General features: G+C 43.0%; 1 protein-coding gene across 1 annotated transcript in view; it reads right to left on the reverse strand.

The window, feature by feature from the left end:
- The window catches only part of RAPGEF2 (Rap guanine nucleotide exchange factor 2), a 319916-nt gene that overhangs the window by 166314 nt on the left and 130160 nt on the right, over positions 1–23442 (reverse strand). The window contains 1 exon segment of the mRNA XM_075612336.1: positions 6620–6703. Within this exon segment, the coding sequence (XP_075468451.1) occupies positions 6620–6703 (84 nt within the window).

Raw genomic sequence — 23442 nt, forward strand, 5'->3', positions numbered from 1 at the left:
AAGGCTTTTGACCTTGCTAGTCAAGCTGTGCGCGACTAAAAGTTAAAATCCCCAGCCCCTGATAGGGGTAGAAGGGAGCACCTAGATCAAGACTCCCATTAGTGCACGCTGCTGAGATGCCTGCAGGAGCTGAAGCAAATGTACAGGATCTGTCTCTCCACCTGGCACTGACTCTCTCTCCCTGACCATCTCTCCTTCTCCTAGCACTGACTTTCTTTCCCCAACTGTCTCTCCTCCTGGCACTCACTCTCTCTGTGACTGTCTCTCCTCCTGCTCTCGCCAGCGGGGGCCCCCTGCAATCACTGGTGCCCCCCCCCCCCCCCAATCCCTGTAATCACCGGCCCCGGCCTGATCACCCCTAAGGCAAGTCTATTTTTTATATGTATTTGGGTGCGAGTATTTTTTAGATGTATTGGGGTCTCTTTTAGATGTATTTCTTGGCTTTTTTTATACGCATTGTAGGCTTTTTTAAGTTGCATTTGGGGGTTTGTATATATTTGAAGGTGTGGGGGAGGTTGTATATATTTGAGGGTGGGGATTTTTTATATGTATTTGGGGAGGGGGGGTGGCGGGGTTGACGGTAAGGGGGTAACCAGGCTCTAAATAAAGATTAAGCCTGTTTTTGGTTTCCCCTGATCTGAGTATAATGGTTAAAGAGAGTTAGCTCTTGAGCCCAGTAACAATGCATGCTTTACATGTACCTTGCGTAAATAAAGTACTGTATGTGTTTTTATCTTTCCAGTCATGTCAGTGAGAAGGGATTGCTAGTGCATGAGTTTCAAGGTTTTTTTTTGCAGAGGAACTGTTGACAGAATGTGCCTAGGTAGTCGGGGTCCGGAGTTGTCGGTACCCCTAAAAATGTACCTGGGAATCATGCCTGATTCTCGGATAGATTTAGGCACATTGTCCTGGCAATATCTTCCCTTGAAAATGCATGCGCGACTCACCTCTAGGGTTCCCTGCTTCAGCATAGCCCAGAAAGGTAAATGGGGCAAAGGGATAAAGAGTGTCCCTGTAACTAAAGGGGTCCCTAGGTTAAGGGGGATATCCCAGTTAATGCCCAGAACCTGTATTGGGTTCATGGGTGCTCCAACCATAGATAAGGTTGTGAGGGGACTCTCAGAGTCCAGTTTAAGTCCAATAGACAGGGTGTGGGGAATACAGGCCGATAGAAATAAAAGTACACTTTTCTATTCTATTCCCCATACCCAGAGCTTGGGGATTATTCAAGTCTATTTTATTAATACATGGTAACATACTGTAATGCAGCGGTGCGCAAACTGGGGGGTGGGGGGGAGATTATTTAGGGGGGGGGGCGCAGGCTGCGTGCGGCGAAACCTGGGGGCGGGCAGAGCTCTGCACGGGCGGCCAAGAAGCTCAAGCTCTGTGCTGCTGCTTCCCTGTGCTATCTGCCTGCTGCAGGGGCGGGGCCTTCCCTGCACAAAGACAAGCCCTCCTCCTCCTGTCTGTTTCCCGCTCCAATTTTCAGCAGCACACGGGTGACCAGAGCAGGAGCATGCTTAGTATTCCCCCCCCCCAGGTGAAAGTGTGTTGGTTGTGATTGTGTGTGTCTGCTGTGTGTGTGGGTGTTGTGATTGAGTGTGTGTTGTGTGTGTTGGCTGTGATTGAGTATGTGTTATGTGTGTTGTGTCTGTGTGTTGTGATTGTGTATGTGTGTGTTCTGGTTGTGTGTGTTAGTTGTGATTGAGTGTGTTGTGCCTGTTGGTTGTGATAAGAGTGTATTGTCTGTGTGTGTTGTCATTGAGTATGTGTGCTGTCTGTGTTGTGATTGTGTGTGCGTGTGGGTATTGTGATTTAATGCAGCGGTGCACAAACTGAGGGGGGGGGCCAAGATTATTTAGGGAGGGGGCGCGTGCAGCGAAACCTGGGTGCGCGGGCCAGCAGATGCTGTGTGTGGGAGGGCGAAAAAGCTGTGCGCAGGCGGCCAAAAAGATGTGCGCAGGCGGGCAGCCGAAGATGTGCGCAGGCAGCCGAACAGGATAGTGCAGGTGGCGGCCACGTGATGGTGTGCGCGCGCACGCGTGAGGGCTTCGGAACTACGGGGGAGGAGCACGTCCGAGAGGTGATGTCAAACGCCCCTCCTTCGGTGTCTGCCCTGCAATAGTGCTGTGTTCCTGCTCTCCTCTGCTGGCAACCTGCTTCGCTGCTATCCTCTGCAAGTGAAAGGGTATAGTATGCCACTATATCACTCATACTATGAATGTACAGAAATAATAAAAAAAAAAAAGTGAGAAACACTTCCCCGCTCGTGCTTGCAAAATTATGCAGGACACCCTGTGCTCATGCTTGGAGAGTTGGTGATGTCACCGCTCTCAGCGGCAGCGTGGACACAGCCTAATTTTGCAAGTGCGAGCTGTTGAAATATGTAAGTATTTAGACATTTATATTTACACTGTATACCGTTTAATAAAGGTTTTTTTTTCCATGTGATTTTGATTACATCAGGCAGGGGGGGCCCGAGAAATTTCATGGATGAAAATGGGGGCTTGCTCACCCTTGCTGTAATGTACTGTTGTTTACTGTAAGGTAGTGGGAATTTTGGAACCAATACCACACACACTGTCAGGGTAACCAAGTTGGTGCCAGTAAGTCTTCTGGACATCGAGTTCAAAGTAACCAGAGGCTGCAGGAGGTTTAAAAGCCATTTGCGTAGCAGGGAAGGGCTCAAGTACCCAAGTCCGGGGCACAATGGCAGTCGTCCGGGCTGCCATTTATTCTGCCAGACTTAGTAGAGCCTGACCCAGCGGGTGGCATGAGAAAGCCAGGGACAGAGGTGGCAAACTTGCACATGTCCCTTGGCAATTTTAGATTTCCCACTGACCCGACTTTCTATAAATGAAACTCAGAATACTATAAGAAACGTCTGAGCCCATCAGATTTGAGATTTCTAGCGGTAGAAGTGTGGACGGCCTTTCCAATGATGCTCTTGCGCGAATAGCAGAGCAACCGGCTTCGATTTCAAGCAAGAAAAGTCTGCCCGCCAGATTCCAAGTCCCATTTTTAGCGACCAAGTTCTCAAAATCGAACGTAGCGGTCGCGGCTGGGATTTGATGCCGATTTCGGTTCTAGAGGATCGGTGATAGCTCGCGGTCAAAAGAGTCCAAGAGAAGGGAGCGGTGGCGTGTGGAGCTTCATGCTGATTTGGGAACCAGGAGATTACAGGCTAAGTCCCGGTCAGGGTAAAACTCTTATTTAGAGTTCCCTGCACCTAGAACAGTCTAGTTTTCAACCCCCAGTAAGTGTGCCTTTCGTCTGTATTTTGTGTTTCATTATGTGTATGCGAATTTATGCTGAATGACAATTTATTTCATTATCTTGTTTTGCTCAGTGAATGGCCCTGGTTAAAAGGTGTAAACTGCCTGGTCTCCTGTGACAGGGTGGGAAGTTTTCTGCATTGGGGGTGGTTTTTTTTTTGGGGTATATATAGTGTGATGGGGGAGGGAATTAGTGAGAGTGGGGTAATTGACGGAGGGGGGGTGAGAGAGCAGAGAGGGGGTGAGTGAGGAAAAGAGAGAGTTAAAGGGAGGGAAGAGAAAATACATGCGAGTCGGGGGTCAGGGATTGAGTGGTAGTGGGGTAATTGATGGAGGGGTGGGGGAGAGTGATAGGCGAGACGGAGGGGAGAGAAAAACATGGGAAGAGGGAGTGAAATATAGGGGGTCCGCAAGGAGTGAAATGGGGGGGGGGCAGGAGGTGTGAAATGGAGCTAGCAACACTGCTGATGGGAGGGGGGGGGGGGGACACCGGTCAGAACTGTAGTCCTGGGCCCCCGGGAGTCAATATATTTAATTATATATTTATTACAAACTTTTCATTACAATGTATTAAATATTAATGGAAAATAAAATGTTTCTTAAATTGAGTTTTTGGGAACAACTGACCCAGACACCTGTCGGGGGGGGCGCCCTCACTGCACCACCACCCTCCCTGCAAGGGGATGCCCTCGTTGTGTACACACCCCTGCAAAGGGGTCTGGTTGGGAGGGGGAGGGGAGTTGCGAGGAAAAGAGCTGCTATACACACGCGGCGACATGTATATGTACATTCACAATCATGCTTTATTATTGTGTCTTAAAGTGTCCATATGCGTTTCGAGCAAGATGTAGTTATTTTCCAGTTCCAGTTGAACATCTCTGCCTTTATTTGTGAGATTCTTGACATTGACTGTCTTCTTTTTAGACAGTTGTTTTCTTCTTTCCATTCCAATGTAATTTGCAGTGAACCAATCAGTGATTACTCAGTGTGTGTGGTGAAGGGGTGTGGGCGGCGTGTGTGTGTGTGCGCACACACACAACAACACAAGGAAAACAGAACAGGCACCTATAGGCAAAAAAAGTGAACATTATTGACAAAGTTACGGTCCCCACTGGGACCTTTCAAGAGCTTTTTCGCCCCATTTTTTGCATACGAGTTCCTTTTTTTTTTTTTCATCTTTTTGGACAGTATGCACCCTCTCTTTACCTTTATTTTATATTCTGTTTTGTGTTCCGTGTTTCTGATTTTTTAACACACACACGCACGCACACACCATGGAAATTGCTGCACTTACACAAGATTAAGTTGTGCGTGTCTCTGTTTATATTATGTAGCATGTTTCTCATGAAATGATTAAGAGGCTTTCCAAGAAATATTTCACTTCAGTCAGTGCTTTCATTCAGTGTATCATATGACTGTTATACTGTATGTACACTTTTGATTCATCAATGAAAGCAGAGGTTCTTAAGCTGTCCCCTTCTTGCTGACCACTTGCATGTAAATAATTGTGTTGAGGAACAGCAGGTTTACTATATTTAGCTCTGTTCATCAACATATTAATAAATATGAACACATGTATGAAAAAGCAGCATGACCTAAACCAACCTTCAGCACGGATCTGCTGACAATGACCGACATGTCAGTCACGGTATGGGGTTTGACCAGTCTATTATGGGATAGTAATCACCAGACTTAACGCTTGGGTCAAATAAACTAAGGTTTATTTTGGCCTGAGCTAACAGGGACCAACACCGTACAAACCACTGCAATAATTCACCAAGGCAATACGGGGGACTTCTAGTTTGCAAGGTGCAGGGCGCAGTCGAAGCAAGTTCATGCTACTGTTGGTCTCTAGTCACCGAGACCATTCATGGACATCTGTGGAGCCCCAATTGCGTTGACTACTATAGTTTCCTGGCCTCCATTTAGAAACATGGAGAACTGGCTGCCAACCAATCAGCGGAGACCTTTCCTCCGCTGAGCCAATCAGGATCCAGGGGTGTGCCAGGAATGATCCAATCAGGGCTGTGGGCAGTCAGGGCCCAAGGACCGCCCAGAAGGGCAAGACTTGGGAGCATGATAAATTGGAACGGACCAATAGGAACCAAGCTGACTGGGCTAGAACCCAACCCCCGGTTCCTGATTTCAGCTCCATACCTCCCGCAGGGGTAGACATCTTGCTGCTGGGGAGAGAACAATGCTCCATTTCTGGAATGTGAATTCTCCTAGCAGCCGGGCTCACCATTCTCCACCATTGCCCAGAAGCATTGCACATGGCCCCACACAAAGGCTAGACGTCGGATTCATTGCATGCCTGATACAAACCATTGTTCCTAGCCCAGGTACACAATGAGACCCAGATAAACAACAGTCAATTCAGTGTGTCAAAGATTCATAACTTTTGGGTTACACATTATCAGGGTTGGAAGCCATTTTCAAACCCTGGGATGGCACGTTAACCTCTTGGTTGTGTCGCAATCTTGACTAGTAGAGGCAGCAAGTGGGCTTACCTTTTATTTGTACCAAGTCACACTGCCCCTACAGTCACAGTGTCTACAGGTGGGATATTCAAGGTCTAAAACCAATTGTCATTGTGCATCACAGTCATTCCAGGGGGCATACCCGACTTAAACCATTCAACAACCAAAAGCACACAGTATATGCAGAGCATCTGTAAAAACAGAGGGTCATATTTACTATGCAGTTACTGGCCTTAAGACACCTTCCGGTACTGGACGACATCTTAAAGAGCAGATAGCATGAAGTTAATGAGCTATAGCATGGGAGCGCAAACTTTTGTTGCTGCACCCCCCTGTCTGCTGTCCTCCATTCTCACGCCCCCCCCCTTACCTCGGTGTGGCGTCACATGACTGTTGTGTGACGTCATGTGACCCACGGCGTAATTTGACATCACATTCCCGTGGCGTCAGATGACGTTGTGTGGTCATGTGGTGTGATGTCAATGCTGCGTTGCCATGGAAACGCGTCCTGAAGCCGTCTGAATCTCGGCAAGTAGAGGTTGCAGAGGCCTCGCATGCCCTCCCCATCATTTAAATTTAAAAGCTCTGGGGAAGAGCGCAGGTCCTCTGCAACTCCACCCCCCCCCCCCCAACAAAAAAAAATTGCGCCCAACAGTTTTAGGATTATAGGATATCTTCTTATGGCAGAAGACTGCTTAAATATGGGCCAAAATGCTTACACCCCTGTATACTTAAATACTCCAAGGAAAGCAAAGTGATCCAGCAGACGTGACCAACGTTTTATTAGATGCAAGTGGGAACCACAGGAAAATAGCAGAGTACATATAAAGAGGAACTGCTCAAAACGATCATTAAATCTCCTACCTGCTCCTTGGGAGAAACATGGACTCTTTGATGAACACAGAACCAGACAATAGAATATACCAGCAGGTACCAATGTCATCAGGGCTGAAATGAAGAAAGAATATGTGATTAATAACCCACACGAGCATAAACATTGCCAGGTAAACAAACAGCCATCACAGCCATCTCGAATGGTCAAGAATCAGAACAAGAGTCATTTATAAAAGTAACATTTGACGACAACGTTGCAATACACTTGCATACCAAGTTATGAAGTGGCTAAAGAGGACAAATTTGTAAATATGTATATAAACATGCAAGAATATTGATACGTCTTTGATCCATACATTTGAAACCGACATTATCAGATATTATGGTTATATAATTTAAGGCATCAAAATATTGCTTATAATCGTAACAGATACAGACTGCACTAATACGTTGGGGTCCCCGCTATGGCCTGGCAGGGGGGGGAGGGGAAGAGGGAAACGAGTGTTATGGAGAGGAGAGTGATATATATGGGGGGGGGGGGGAGAGCGACATATATGGGGGGGGGGAGCGACATATGGGGAGGAGAGCGAGAGATATGGGGAGGAGAGCGAGAGATATGGGGGAGAGAGCGAGAGATATGGGGGAGAGAGCGAGAGATATGGGGGAGAGAGCGAGAGATATGGGGGAGAGAGCGAGAGATATGGGGGAGAGCAATATGGGGGGGAGCGAGATGGTGGGGAGAGCGAGAGATTAAGACACTAGGGATAGAAGCATACTATGTTTTTATATTCATACATCTACAGTATGTTACACTTAGGATTTAAAATTGTAGAATACATCCATATGTGATTATTTGTGATTTAAAACCAAAGGATTGTGATGCAGGATTATGAGCCCGCGACACATAACTCTGCATTCTGACTTTTTCTATAGAAAATGGGACATACAGCCAGTTTCAAATTATAATGCCCGATATGGGTATCTTGTGTGATATCTAATCCCACTGCTGTGTAACGCTAGCATTAACTAACAGGAACATCATGCAGACAATAGGGGTCTTAGCTGTTCGTCTGTAGAGGGGTTGGAAGTAATCATTTTGTGTTGTGTTTGGGTTCTATATTCAAAAGTATGAAAAAAAGGTGCTAAGCAGTTTAATGTGTGTAATCCAGGGATTTACCAACTTTAAACATAGAAAAAAAAATTAAAATGGAAACATTGCCTTTGTATTTACAGTAAATAAAAGGAACATAATCTGAAAATGAATGATCTGGCATAGTCCATGAATAGAAAATAAACAAAGAAAAGCTGTATTTTAAAAGGAAGGTAAGTGTGTCACTGTGCAAACAGGTTCAGAACAACCAGTATACAGGCATACCCCGGTTTAAGTACACTCACTTTAAGTACACTCGCGAGTAAGTACATCTCGCTCAATAGGCAAACGGCAGCTCACGCATGCGCCAGTCAGCACGTCCTGAACAGCAATACCGGCTCCCTACCTGTAACGAAGGTGTGCGCAAGCGGGGAGACTATAGAGACTGTTACAAATGCCTTATTTACATCTATTCTGCACGTATATGACGATTGCAGTACAGTACATGCATCGATAAGTGGAGAAAAGGTAGTGCTTCACTTTAAGTACATTTTCGCTTTACATACATGCACCGGTCCCATTGCGTACGTTAATGTGGGGTATGCCTGTAATAACTCCCAACTACTTTATCTCATTTCATCATCATTTTCATTAGTGCTTATACATTCAGGTGTGAAGATGTACTTTGTATCATTTCAATGATATGTAATGTGATCTAAAAGGAACAGCATGCTTTGGTATTACGTGATATAGGTCGGTCTGCTGTTCAGCTTTAGGCTTCATGGAGTCCCTTGAAAAGCTATTAAACAAGTAAAAAGTGTGTTACACGACAGAGTGCTTGTATCATACTGCAACTCTTGCTAGAAAAGATCTGACAACTCAATTGCTCTTTGAAACGTATGCAGCCGTCATAGTTTTGGAAGCATGATGTGCTGAAGACAGAAGTACCTCATCAATCATTCACACTCCTGTTTGCAAGCATTCAGTTTGGAAGTCTCCAAGCCCCAGTGACACGGAGATTCTACAGGAGTCTCCAAGCCCCAGTGACACGGAGATTCTACAGGAGTCTCCAAGCCCTAGTGACACGGAGATTCTACAGGAGTCTCCAAGCCCCAGTGACACGGAGATTCTACACGAGTCTCCAAGCCCCAGTGACAGAGAGATTCTACAGGAGTCTCCAAGCCCTAGTGACACAGAGATTCTACAGGAGTCTCCAAGGCCCAGTGACACGGAGATTCTACAGGAGTCTCCAAGCCCCAGTGACACAGAGATTCTACAGGAGTCTCCAAGCCCCAGTGACAGAGAGATTCTACAGGAGTCTCCAAGCCCCAGTGACACGGAGATTCTACAGGAGTCTCCAAGCCCCAGTGACACGGAGATTCTACAGGAGTCTCCAAGCCCCAGTGACACGGAGATTCTACAGGAGTCTCCAAGCCCCAGTGACAGGGGGATTCTACAGGAGTCTCCAAGCCCCAGTGACACAGATTCCACAGGAGTCTCCAAGCCCCAGTGACACAGAGATTCTACAGGAGTCTCCAAGCCCCAGTGACATGGAGATTCTACAGGAGTCTCCAAGCCCCAGTGACACAGATTCCACAGGAGTCTCCAAGCCCCAGTGACACAGAGATTCTACAGAAGTCTCCAAGCCCCAGTGACACGGAGATTCTACAGGAGTCTACAAGCCCCAGTGACACAGATTCCACAGGAGTCTCCAAGCCCCAGTGACACAGAGATTCTACAGGAGTCTCCAAGGCCCAGTGACACGGAGATTCTACAGGAGTCTCCAAGCCCCAGTGACACAGAGATTCTACAGGAGTCTCCAACCCCCAGTGACACAGAGATTCTACAGGAGTCACCAAGCCCCAGTGACACGGAGATTCTACAGGAGTCTAAAAGCCCCAGTGACACAGAGATTCTACAGGAGTCTCCAAGCCCCAGTGACAGGGAGATTCTACAGGAGTCTCCAAGCCCCAGTGACACAGAGATTCTACAGGAGTCTCCAAGGCCCAGTGACACGGAAATTCTACAGGAGTCTCCAAGCCCCAGTGACACAGAGATTCTACAGGAGTCTCTAAGCCCCAGTGACACAGAGATTCTACAGGAGTCTCCAAGCCCCAGTGACAGGGAGATTCTACAGGAATCTCCAAGCCCCAGTGACACGGAAATTCTACAGGAGTCTCCAAGCCCCAGTGACACAGATTCCACAGGAGTCTCCAAGCCCCAGTGACACAGAGATTCTACAGGAGTCTCCAAGCCCCAGTGACACAGATTCCACAGGAGTCTCCAAGCCCCAGTGACACAGAGATTCTACAGGAGTCTACAAGCCCCAGTGACACAGAGATTCTACAGGAGTCTACAAGCCCCAGTGACACAGAGATTCTACAGGAGTCTCCAAGCCCCAGTGACACGGAGATTCTACAGGAGTCTCCAAGCCCCAGTGACACGGAGATTCTACAGGAGTCTCCAAGCCCCAGTGACACGGAGATTCTACAGGAGTCTCCAAGCCCTAGTGACACAGAGATTCTACAGGAGTCTCCAAGGCCCAGTGACACAGAGATTCTACAGGAGTCTCCAAGCCCCAGTGACACAGAGATTCTACAGGAATCTACAAGCCCCAGAGAGACTGATTCTACAGGAGTCTCCAAGCCCCAGTGACACAGAGATTCTACAGGAGTCTCCAAGACGCAGTGAAACAGAGATTCTACAGGAGTCTCCAAGGCCCAGTAACACGGAGATTCTACAGGAGTCTCCAAGCCCCAGTGACACAGAGATTCTACAGGAGTCTCCAAGGCCCAGTGACACGGAGATTCTACAGGAGTCTCCAAGCCCCAGTGACACAGAGATTCTACAGGAGTCTCCAAGCCCCAGTGACAGAGAGATTCTACAGGAGTCTCCAAGCCCCAGTGACACAGAGATTCTACAGGAGTCTCCAAGCCCCAGTGACACGGAGATTCTACAGGAGTCTCCAAGCCCCAGTGACAGGGGGATTCTACAGGAGTCTCCAAGCCCCAGTGACACAGATTCCACAGGAGTCTCCAAGCCCCAGTGACACAGAGATTCTACAGGAGTCTCCAAGCCCCAGTAACACGGAGATTCTACAGGAGTCTCCAAGCCCCAGTGACACAGATTCCACAGGAGTCTCCAAGCCCCAGTGACACAGAGATTCTACAGGAGTCTCCAAGCCCCAGTGACACGGAGATTCTACAGGAGTCTACAAGCCCCAGTGACACGGAGATTCTACAGGAGTCTCCAAGCCCCAGTGACACAGAGATTCTACAGGAGTCTCCAACCCCCAGTGACACAGAGATTCTACAGGAGTCTCCAAGCCCCAGTGACACGGAGATTCTACAGGAGTCTCCAAGCCCCAGTGACAGGGAGATTCTACAGGAGTCTCCAAGCCCCAGTGACACAGAGATTCTACAGGAGTCTCCAAGCCCCAGTGACACAGAGATTCTACAGGAGTCTCCAAACCCCAGTGACACAGAGATTCTACAGGAGTCTCCAAGGCCCAGTGACACGGAGATTCTACAGGAGTCTCCAAGCCCCAGTGACACAGAGATTCTACAGGAATCTCCAAGCCCCAGAGAGACAGATTCTACAGGAGTCTCCAAGCCCCAGTGACACAGAGATTCTACAGGAATCTACAAGCCCCAGAGAGACTGATTCTACAGGAGTCTCCAAGCCCCAGTGACACAGAGATTCTACAGGAGTCTCCAAGACGCAGTGAAACAGAGATTCTACAGGAGTCTCCAAGGCCCAGTAACACGGAGATTCTACAGGAGTCTCCAAGCCCCAGTGACACAGAGATTCTACAGGAGTCTCCAAGCCCCAGTGACACGGAGATTCTACAGGAGTCTCCAAGCCCCAGTGACACAGAGATTCTACAGGAGTCTCCAAGACGCAGTGAAACAGAGATTCTACAGGAGTCTCCAAGCCCCAGTGACACAGAGATTCTACAGGAGTCTCCAAGCCCCAGTGACACAGAGATTCTACAGGAGTCTCCAAGGCCCAGTGACACGGAGATTCTACAGGAGTCTCCAAGCCCCAGTGACACAGAGATTCTACAGGAGTCTCCAAGCCCCAGTGACAGAGAGATTCTACAGGAGTCTCCAAGCCCCAGTGACACAGAGATTCTACAGGAGTCTCCAAGCCCCAGTGACAGGGGGATTCTACAGGAGTCTCCAAGCCCCAGTGACACAGATTCCACAGGAGTCTCCAAGCCCCAGTGACACAGATTCCACAGGAGTCTCCAAGCCCCAGTGACACAGAGATTCTACAGGAGTCTCCAAGCCCCAGTAACACGGAGATTCTACAGGAGTCTCCAAGCCCCAGTGACACAGATTCCACAGGAGTCTCCAAGCCCCAGTGACACAGAGATTCTACAGGAGTCTCCAAGCCCCAGTGACACGGAGATTCTACAGGAGTCTACAAGCCCCAGTGACACGGAGATTCTACAGGAGTCTCCAAGCCCCAGTGACACAGAGATTCTACAGGAGTCTCCAACCCCCAGTGACACAGAGATTCTACAGGAGTCTCCAAGCCCCAGTGACACGGAGATTCTACAGGAGTCTCCAAGCCCCAGTGACACAGAGATTCTACAGGAATCTCCAAGCCCCAGAGAGACAGATTCTACAGGAGTCTCCAAGCCCCAGTGACACAGAGATTCTACAGGAGTCTCCAAGCCCCAGTGACACGGAGATTCTACAGGAGTCTCCAAGCCCCAGTGACACAGAGATTCTACAGGAGTCTCCAAGCCCCATTGACACAGAGATTCTACAGGAATCTCCAAGGCCCAGTAACACGGAGATTCTACAGGAGTCTCCAAGCCCCAGTGACACAGAGATTCTACAGGAGTCTCCAAGCCCCAGTGACACGGAGATTCTACAGGAGTCTCCAAGCCCCAGTGACACGGAGATTCTACAGGAGTCTCCAAGCCCCAGTGACACAGAGATTCTACAGGAGTCTCCAAGCCCAGTGACACAGAGACTCTACAGGAGTCTACAAGCCCCAGTGACACGGAGATTCTACAGGAGTCTCCAAGACGCAGTGAAACAGAGATTCTATAGGAGTCTCCAAGACGCAGGGAAACAGAGATTCTACAGGAGTCTCCAAGGCCCAGTAACACGGAGATTCTACAGGAGTCTCCAAGACGCAGTGAAACAGAGATTCTACAGGAGTCTCCAAGCCCCAGTGACACAGAGATTCTACAGGAGTCTCCAAGCCCCAGTGACACAGAGATTCTACAGGCACATGTAACCAACTTCTCTTTCTGGCAAAAGGAGACAGTACACTTAAAATGAAATGTGAACTATAACTAAACTAGGCACAAAGCCACCACACACTATATACCAGAAGAAAATGATTTCATTTTTGAAATAAAATAATAAAACATTGGAAATTGAATGGAAAGAGTGAGGTAAGGCAGAATAAATTAATTAAAAGCAAATGTGACTTCCTGTAGAATGTTAAAACTGAAATATATTTAATGCTGAAAAGGGTTCCTCTAATGTTGACATCATCATTGGTAGAATGGCCTGTGACACAATCCAACAAAAATCCAGACTTTTAAACACTGAAAAGTCTAGAACATACAATATATTGGGAAGTTAAATACTGGACAACATACAGTAAGTAGCAAGGGTCACTTACAAAGGAACACGACAATAAAATAATTCCACGGTTTTATTATCACAAGGAAGTCTGCATGGTTTGCACATGGGAAATGAATGCAACTATATTATATATTTGGATGGCTCCATCCACGCAAGTATTATTTTACCCTGGCACGATGCATTAAAAGATTCACGCTCTTAAGACAATGGATCGGCACAAACTGCCTTTAATCAGCTTGCATAGTTTGTCATGTGCATGCCTATACTGGCACTTCTAACATGGCAACTCTTCTTATTCCTATATTCAATTCCCATTTTCCAATTCCAGCCAAAAGCAAATGGTAGCAAGTGACCAGGTTACCGTTGAGAACACCAAGTGGAGCCGTGTACCAAAAAAGTGCTACTGTTTGCCCAGAGGACTTGCTACCAATTTCCAAATAGGTTTCTGTGAACCACCAGCTCATACTGTCCATGGGAGGAAAGAAAACGGGTTGTAATTCCAGTCTCAAAAAACTTATTTTCACATTTGTGAGAAAGTGTATTAGGCCATGTCAAAGACGGTCATTAGTTTGTTCATGAGAGGTTCCCAACAGCATGTTTAGTAGTTTTTCTTGTTAGAAAAGGATATGTATAACAAGGCGCCTGTGGTTAAAAGGATATATATCCAACCAGTAGAATAGCCAGGGATAGGCTCCAGACGTAGTGATGTGCTTAAAATAGAAGAAAGACACAATACATAGCGTGATACTGTTAGATAAGACGAAGGGGGGGGGGGGGAAACTACATATAGACACACAATATATAACTAATAAGTATCAGCTGAGATACAGGTGATTGCTAATTAAAACATTTAATATACATATATTAATATACAGGACATAGAAAAAATAAAAATAAAAAACTGGGTAAAGGGACAAATAATGCCGATGGACACACTGCTGCAATGGGTGAAATACCCACTCACCGGACGATAGATGTAAACAGGCGGTGGATAAATCTGAGAGTATCCCCTCTCTGCTGCTCAGACAGCTACTGCAACCGATCCGGTCTGTAGATGGAGCGTGGCACACGCCCGCCGGCGTGTGTGAGTAGAGCTTCTATCAGCTGGTATTGCAGGACATGCAGATAGGTTCAGAACGGCTACAGCAGATTCGCCTGATGTATAAGTAAATCCGTCTGCCTGGAACAGCTGATTCGTCACCGGATCCGTTCGGGAAGGGGGGAAATCACCACAGTGCTGCAGTGGGAGTCCAAAGATGCCACCCTACGCGTTTCGAAAGCGTGCTGCTTTCTTCCTCAGGGGTTCTGTCATTGTGTCCATCATTGTCCATTATATATGAGTCCATAATTAAACCTAATTCACCTGGCAAGTATAGCACATGCGCAATGGGCTCTCAGTGTAGTCAGTGAGTGCTCTGATTAAAGGAACATGCACTATATATACTTGATCATTCAAAAAAGTATGTTACTACATAGTAACTCTCAGCTGAAACGGATATTCTACAACAAACTTATATAAAGGAAACATAAAAAAACAAACATAAAAAAAAAATAGAAACTTTTTTTTTTAAAAAGTGACATTTGTATCAAATATGGACCAAATGGGGATAAGCATATAAAAATGAGTGTTACATATACTTAGTGAATTATTAGATATTATTAATGTGTATAAAAAACATATGTGTGTGCAATACAATATAAGCTTAAAGGTGGGAATATATGTGAAGAAAACCAAATCTTTATAATGGTGCTCAGTCATGAGACTTATACCTCTATAAAACAATATAGTTTAAATGTGAAATATATATAAGAAACACTTACTGTGAATAATTAAACTTAATAATAGTTGTTCATAGATCAACTTGTGTGTGAAAATAAGACATATATGACATGATATAATCAATAAACAAATTCTTAATATAACGAAATATACATATATTTATTTAAAAAACAGATAATGTCTATCTTTGCACCTAGAACCAGACTACAGATAATACTTTTCTTTATGTACCAGACTTCGATGCAATTTTACATAATAGACCCTATGGATCATATACCTTAATTGTTGCAAACCAAGTCATGCAAAGATTTAAAGAGCAAAATGGATACAGTACATCAAATATTAATTGACCAGAAAAGCTTTTAAATCGAAGTCAACGTTGAGGCCCAGTGGGGATAGAGTACGGAGTTCATAGATCCAAAAGGATTCTCTCCTCCCCAGTAGGCTCACAACGTTTCCTCCTCTCCAGTTAGGTGTAATGGTTTCTATCGCCAAACACTTAAGTCCTGTTGGATTTTGACCATGCACCTGAAGAAAATGATTTGATACGTTATGCGTAGTTAGCCCTCTTTTTATGTTGTACACATGTTCATATAGGCGTCGCTTGACCGGTCTAGTGGTCATGCCCACATACTGCAGACCGCAGGGACATTCAAGTAGATAAATGACGTATGTGCTTTTACATGTGATATAATTTTTAATATTATAATTTTTTGAAGTGTTATATGATGTAAAATTGGATTTTTTTTACACTATATTTGCATGCAGTGCACCTATTACAAGGAAAATATCCTTTATGTGTGATGGTTTTATTTGGAATGCTTTGCATTGAGGGACAGCTCGGAGCCAGCTTCTGTCCTATATTGGGTGCTCGAGTAAATATAATCTGGGGATGTTCTGGCAATATACCCTCTAGTTCTTTATCTTTTTTAAGAATAGGCCAATATTTCTTAAAGATTTTTTTTATATTGGGTGCCATTTGGTTGTATTGCGTTACAAACGCTAAATTCACAGATTTTGTTGTATTCTTATTTTTATATTTCAAAAGACTTGACCTCTCCATTGCTGCAACCTCACTTATTATTTTATCCAAATTTGAAGAGGAATATTTTCTTTCTTTAAATTTTTGTTTTAAATCTTCCGCTTGTGTGTGAAACATTTCAACACTTGAGCAATTACGTTTTAGTCGGATGAATTGGCCTTTGGGTATATTTTTAACCCATGTAGGGTTATGGTGACTGTGTGCATGTAGGTAGTTATTGGCTTGTACTGGTTTGAAATATGTGCTGGTTTCTATACTGTTATTTTTAGCCGAAATAATAAGATCCAAGTATTCTATCGAAATAGCGCTTGAATTAAATGTGAATGACAAGTTAAAGGTGTTATTATTCATATATTTTTTGAAATCTTCTAATTGTGACAAAGTGCCCGACCAAATGAAAATAATATCGTCGATGTAGCGCCGCCATAGGACCAAATATGCTCCATAGGGACAGCTGGACCAAATATGATGTTCCTCCCAGCTGCCCATAAATAAATTAGCATAGCTAGGAGCAAATTTGGTGCCCATGGCGGTGCCACATACCTGTAAATAATACGTGTTATTAAAATTAAAAAAATTGTGTGATAAAATAAATTTAATACCTAAAATTAAAAATGACCTAAAATCTGTGGAAATAGATTGATCTTTATTTAATGTTTCCAAGATGGCCGTACACCCTTTTTCGTGGTTTATAACTGTGTATAGTGAATTAACGTCTGCAGTAACAAAATAATAATGTGATTGCCACTGAATGTCCTTGAGGGTCTGCAGTATGTGGGTTGTGTCCCTTACATAAGAGGGCAACTGCATAACGTATGGTTGTAGTTTACTGTCAATATACTGGGATAAATGAGAGGTGAGGGACTGAATTCCTGATATTATTGGACGGCCGGGGGGAAATTCTAAATTTTTGTGGATTTTGGGTATTATGTAAAATAATGGTATACGTGGATATAAGTTATAAAGAAAATCATACTCTTGTTTGGTGATAATTTGCTTGTCTAGTCCTATAGTGAGAAAATTAAAAAGTAATTTTTGATATTGAATAGTTGGATCAGAGGGGAGGAGTTGGTAAGTGGATTCATCTCCCAGGATTCGTAATGATTCCTTGATATAGTAGGATTTATCCATAATTACCAACCCCCCCCCCTTGTCAGCAGGTTTTATAATAATTTGATCATTTTCCTCAAGTGCACGTAGTGTGTTTTTCTCATCAATACTAAGGTTGTCATTTTTGATTTTGAATGTTCGACTTTGAGTTTCAATGTCGTCAGTCACCATTTTGGCAAAAGTGTCCACAAATGGACCACTGACAAACTTCGGGAAAAAAATGGATGGATTCCTAAATGTTGCACTAGTTTGAGGTGTGTTCGATATTGGCAATTTGCTATTCATATCTGCTTTGGACAGAGCATCCCTGAGATAGTACTTCTTAAGACACAATTTTCGCACATATTTTTGCACATCTATGTACAGTTTAAAGCTATCGGGGCCTGTAACTGGAGCGAAGGATAGGCCTTTGGATAGTAGTTTACCTTCTTTGGAAGAAATGGGGTATTTACTGATGTTAAAAATACTTTTATAAGCTGACGTAAATTTTACTGTTTTAATACCTTTTCCATTCTTTCGCCCTCCTCTCTTTCCTCTAATGTGTTTTTTCGTTTTTTGTTGTTTGGGTCCCTTATAGGACCATCTTTCCCCAGTAAATCTCTTATTGCTTCCTTCGCATGTATTGGTTCCCTTGATTGTCTCCAATCTAAAAAAGAGAACGTAGTTTTCTCTTCTTCTCGACTGGGGCGGGAGTGATGGCGTTCCTTATCTAATTCAATTAGAGGTTGGTACTTATTTTGATGGTTGTATTGTTCGAAGATATTATCCATATCTCTTTCTAATTGATTTAGTGATGGTGGCGGAGGAACTAGGGTACTGGGTCTTGATGTTTGGGGAACCAAATTAGTTTTAGGCTGTATATGGCTTTTTTTGTGTACTTTTGGGGAGACAAATTGTACTGGCTCAGTTGAATTATGTCTGATGCTAGGAATGGTTTTCTTATAATTAGATGGTATTTTATGAGAGTAGTCTTTTGAGTACTTCTCTTTATCAGATTTATATCTTTCATGTTCCTGTCTAGGTTTTTTCCAGTTCCTATAGCAACCAGTAGCATAATCAACTTTGTCCCGTTGAAATTTTATCTGTTTAGAAACAATAGTTTCTTTTTGTAAATTATCCATTTTGCTCTTAATTCTGGCCTCTAACATTGGTAATTGGCTGTTATCTTTGTATTTATCAAAATATCCCTTCATATCATTGATTTCTTTATCCAATGTTTGAAGACAGACTTTGCGTTTGGATATTAGTAGACGCATAAGTTCGAATGAACAATTATCGAGAATGCGATTCCATTCCAGAATAAATGAGTCACTCTGAAAATCAGTAGTGGGCTTTTTGAATAGCCTTAAGCCACGTGGAATACGTTTTTGTTCCACGTATTTCTCAATGGTAATCGCATCCCAAAGTTGTTTATTTTCATTCACTAATAGTTTTTCCAATTTGTTTACCATTTCCTGCAAATCATCTTGGACATTATCAACCTCAATAGGATCATTTTCATCTGAAAATATACGATTAATATCAATATTTCTGCTCGTTCTCTGTGCAAAGAGTTGAGACATATTTAAACTAGAAAGCTGCTAACCTTATGGGGAAAAAACAGTTGCAAAACAGAGAATAGGTAGCGCTAACTAGAACAATAAAATGATAAAACAATTAATATTGTACAACCTTAAATGGGGAATGTAGTCCACATATAAGGGGCTGCCTGAAATACAAATTCTGACCCCCTGGTAATTATGGATAAATCCTACTATATCAAGGAATCATTACGAATCCTGGGAGATGAATCCACTTACCAACTCCTCCCCTCTGATCCAACTATTCAATATCAAAAATTACTTTTTAATTTTCTCACTATAGGACTAGACAAGCAAATTATCACCAAACAAGAGTATGATTTTCTTTATAACTTATATCCACGTATACCATTATTTTACATAATACCCAAAATCCACAAAAATTTAGAATTTCCCCCCGGCCGTCCAATAATATCAGGAATTCAGTCCCTCACCTCTCATTTATCCCAGTATATTGACAGTAAACTACAACCATACGTTATGCAGTTGCCCTCTTATGTAAGGGACACAACCCACATACTGCAGACCCTCAAGGACATTCAGTGGCAATCACATTATTATTTTGTTACTGCAGACGTTAATTCACTATACACAGTTATAAACCACGAAAAAGGGTGTACGGCCATCTTGGAAACATTAAATAAAGATCAATCCATTTCCACAGATTTTAGGTCATTTTTAATTTTAGGTATTAAATTTATTTTATCACACAATTTTTTTAATTTTAATAACACGTATTATTTACAGGTATGTGGCACCGCCATGGGCACCAAATTTGCTCCTAGCTATGCTAATTTATTTATGGGCAGCTGGGAGGAACATCATATTTGGTCCAGCTGTCCCTATGGAGCATATTTGGTCCTATGGCGGCGCTACATCGACGATATTATTTTCATTTGGTCGGGCACTTTGTCACAATTAGAAGATTTCAAAAAATATATGAATAATAACACCTTTAACTTGTCATTCACATTTAATTCAAGCGCTATTTCGATAGAATACTTGGATCTTATTATTTCGGCTAAAAATAACAGTATAGAAACCAGCACATATTTCAAACCAGTACAAGCCAATAACTACCTACATGCACACAGTCACCATAACCCTACATGGGTTAAAAATATACCCAAAGGCCAATTCATCCGACTAAAACGTAATTGCTCAAGTGTTGAAATGTTTCACACACAAGCGGAAGATTTAAAACAAAAATTTAAAGAAAGAAAATATTCCTCTTCAAATTTGGATAAAATAATAAGTGAGGTTGCAGCAATGGAGAGGTCAAGTCTTTTGAAATATAAAAATAAGAATACAACAAAATCTGTGAATTTAGCGTTTGTAACGCAATACAACCAAATGGCACCCAATATAAAAAAAATCTTTAAGAAATATTGGCCTATTCTTAAAAAAGATAAAGAACTAGAGGGTATATTGCCAGAACATCCCCAGATTATATTTACTCGAGCACCCAATATAGGACAGAAGCTGGCTCCGAGCTGTCCCTCAATGCAAAGCATTCCAAATAAAACCATCACACATAAAGGATATTTTCCTTGTAATAGGTGCACTGCATGCAAATATAGTGTAAAAAAATCCAATTTTACATCATATAACACTTCAAAAAATTATAATATTAAAAATTATATCACATGTAAAAGCACATACGTCATTTATCTACTTGAATGTCCCTGCGGTCTGCAGTATGTGGGCATGACCACTAGACCGGTCAAGCGACGCCTATATGAACATGTGTACAACATAAAAAGAGGGCTAACTACGCATAACGTATCAAATCATTTTCTTCAGGTGCATGGTCAAAATCCAACAGGACTTAAGTGTTTGGCGATAGAAACCATTACACCTAACTGGAGAGGAGGAAACGTTGTGAGCCTACTGGGGAGGAGAGAATCCTTTTGGATCTATGAACTCCGTACTCTATCCCCACTGGGCCTCAACGTTGACTTCGATTTAAAAGCTTTTCTGGTCAATTAATATTTGATGTACTGTATCCATTTTGCTCTTTAAATCTTTGCATGACTTGGTTTGCAACAATTAAGGTATATGATCCATAGGGTCTATTATGTAAAATTGCATCGAAGTCTGGTACATAAAGAAAAGTATTATCTGTAGTCTGGTTCTAGGTGCAAAGATAGACATTATCTGTTTTTTAAATAAATATATGTATATTTCGTTATATTAAGAATTTGTTTATTGATTATATCATGTCATATATGTCTTATTTTCACACACAAGTTGATCTATGAACAACTATTATTAAGTTTAATTATTCACAGTAAGTGTTTCTTATATATATTTCACATTTAAACTATATTGTTTTATAGAGGTATAAGTCTCATGACTGAGCACCATTATAAAGATTTGGTTTTCTTCACATATATTCCCACCTTTAAGCTTATATTGTATTGCACACACATATGTTTTTTATACACATTAATAATATCTAATAATTCACTAAGTATATGTAACACTCATTTTTATATGCTTATCCCCATTTGGTCCATATTTGATACAAATGTCACTTTTTAAAAAAAAAAGTTTCTATTTTTTTTTTATGTTTGTTTTTTTATGTTTCCTTTATATAAGTTTGTTGTAGAATATCCGTTTCAGCTGAGAGTTACTATGTAGTAACATACTTTTTTGAATGATCAAGTATATATAGTGCATGTTCCTTTAATCAGAGCACTCACTGACTACACTGAGAGCCCATTGCGCATGTGCTATACTTGCCAGGTGAATTAGGTTTAATTATGGACTCATATATAATGGACAATGATGGACACAATGACAGAACCCCTGAGGAAGAAAGCAGCACGCTTTCGAAACGCGTAGGGTGGCATCTTTGGACTCCCACTGCAGCACTGTGGTGATTTCCCCCCTTCCCGAACGGATCCGGTGACGAATCAGCTGTTCCAGGCAGACGGATTTACTTATACATCAGGCGAATCTGCTGTAGCCGTTCTGAACCTATCTGCATGTCCTGCAATACCAGCTGATAGAAGCTCTACTCACACACGCCGGCGGGCGTGTGCCACGCTCCATCTACAGACCGGATCGGTTGCAGTAGCTGTCTGAGCAGCAGAGAGGGGATACTCTCAGATTTATCCACCGCCTGTTTACATCTATCGTCCGGTGAGTGGGTATTTCACCCATTGCAGCAGTGTGTCCATCGGCATTATTTGTCCCTTTACCCAGTTTTTTATTTTTATTTTTTCTATGTCCTGTATATTAATATATGTATATTAAATGTTTTAATTAGCAATCACCTGTATCTCAGCTGATACTTATTAGTTATATATTGTGTGTCTATATGTAGTTTCCCCCCCCCCCCCCCTTCGTCTTATCTAACAGTATCACGCTATGTATTGTGTCTTTCTTCTATTTTAAGCACATCACTACGTCTGGAGCCTATCCCTGGCTATTCTACTGGTTGGATATATATCCTTTTAACCACAGGCGCCTTGTTATACATATCCTTTTCTTTCTATGCTATCATTCTGACCAGGGGGTCAGAATTTGTATTTCAGGCAGCCCCTTATATGTGGACTACATTCCCCATTTAAGGTTGTACAATATTAATTGTTTTATCATTTTATTGTTCTAGTTAGCGCTACCTATTCTCTGTTTTGCAACAGTTTTTCTTGTTAGGATTTGATTTTAAAAGCAAATAAAATAGTATCCAATGGGGGGGACAAAGGCACACTTTCCTATTTAAGGGCTCAATCATATCTATGATATAAAAATATTGAATGTAGAAAGTACCATCTAACTTGGTAGAAACACAAACATAAGAGGAGGAATCCTTGCACAGGTCAGATCTCCATTATGCAGCGTGGCCTCCTCCTGATCGCTATAAAATAATCACTAGAAGTTTCAATAGATGGAGTAGTTTTTTTCGCCTTTTGATCCCGATCTTCGAAATAACATGCAAATGATCTCTTCCATTTTCAGGCTCAGCCTTTATTCAATACCTGTTCAACTACGCACATACATCAAATCAAACGAAGTACTTGTGCTGTATCGGCAGGCGCCAACCAAACAAAAAGCTCTTCGTGGAAAATATCTTCACTAGAAGATCTGTAAACAACGAGACCTGATTTACTGCAGTGCAGACCTGGCCCAAAGCCAGCACAACTTTGCCAACCGCCTGCTTAATAGAAGGTATAATAAACCTTTGGGGAGAGTGGAAAGGCAATAAAGCAGCCCGGCTGCAGAAAACCTTTGCATTATTAAATATCCTGCTGGATGACTTTCACACAATCTTTTGGACAGACAAGGAGAATGAAGAGGTCCATCTAACAATTAGTATGCAGACACCTCCTCTCCTCCCCAACTGGTACTTCACTCAGCCCAGTCTTACTTTACCGTTGTTTATTCAGAAAGTGTTTCTTTTTATCTTTTTCTCGCATGCCTTTGCGTGCCCTTGAGAACAAACGGATTAAGAGAAGATCTGCAAGAAACGCTTAATGAAGGAAACCTCCTGAGAAGAAAAGACAACAGTATGCACATACAGATGTAAAGATGCATGATTACTTAACTACCATCGGTTCAGTGGGGGGGGGGGGGGGGGCGGGGGAGAAATAATATTTAAATTATTAATTATTACATTCCAACATACAAAACC

Source organism: Ascaphus truei, chromosome 1, assembly GCF_040206685.1.
Source record: "Ascaphus truei isolate aAscTru1 chromosome 1, aAscTru1.hap1, whole genome shotgun sequence".
In the NCBI taxonomy this organism is placed as follows: Eukaryota; Metazoa; Chordata; class Amphibia; order Anura; family Ascaphidae; genus Ascaphus; species Ascaphus truei.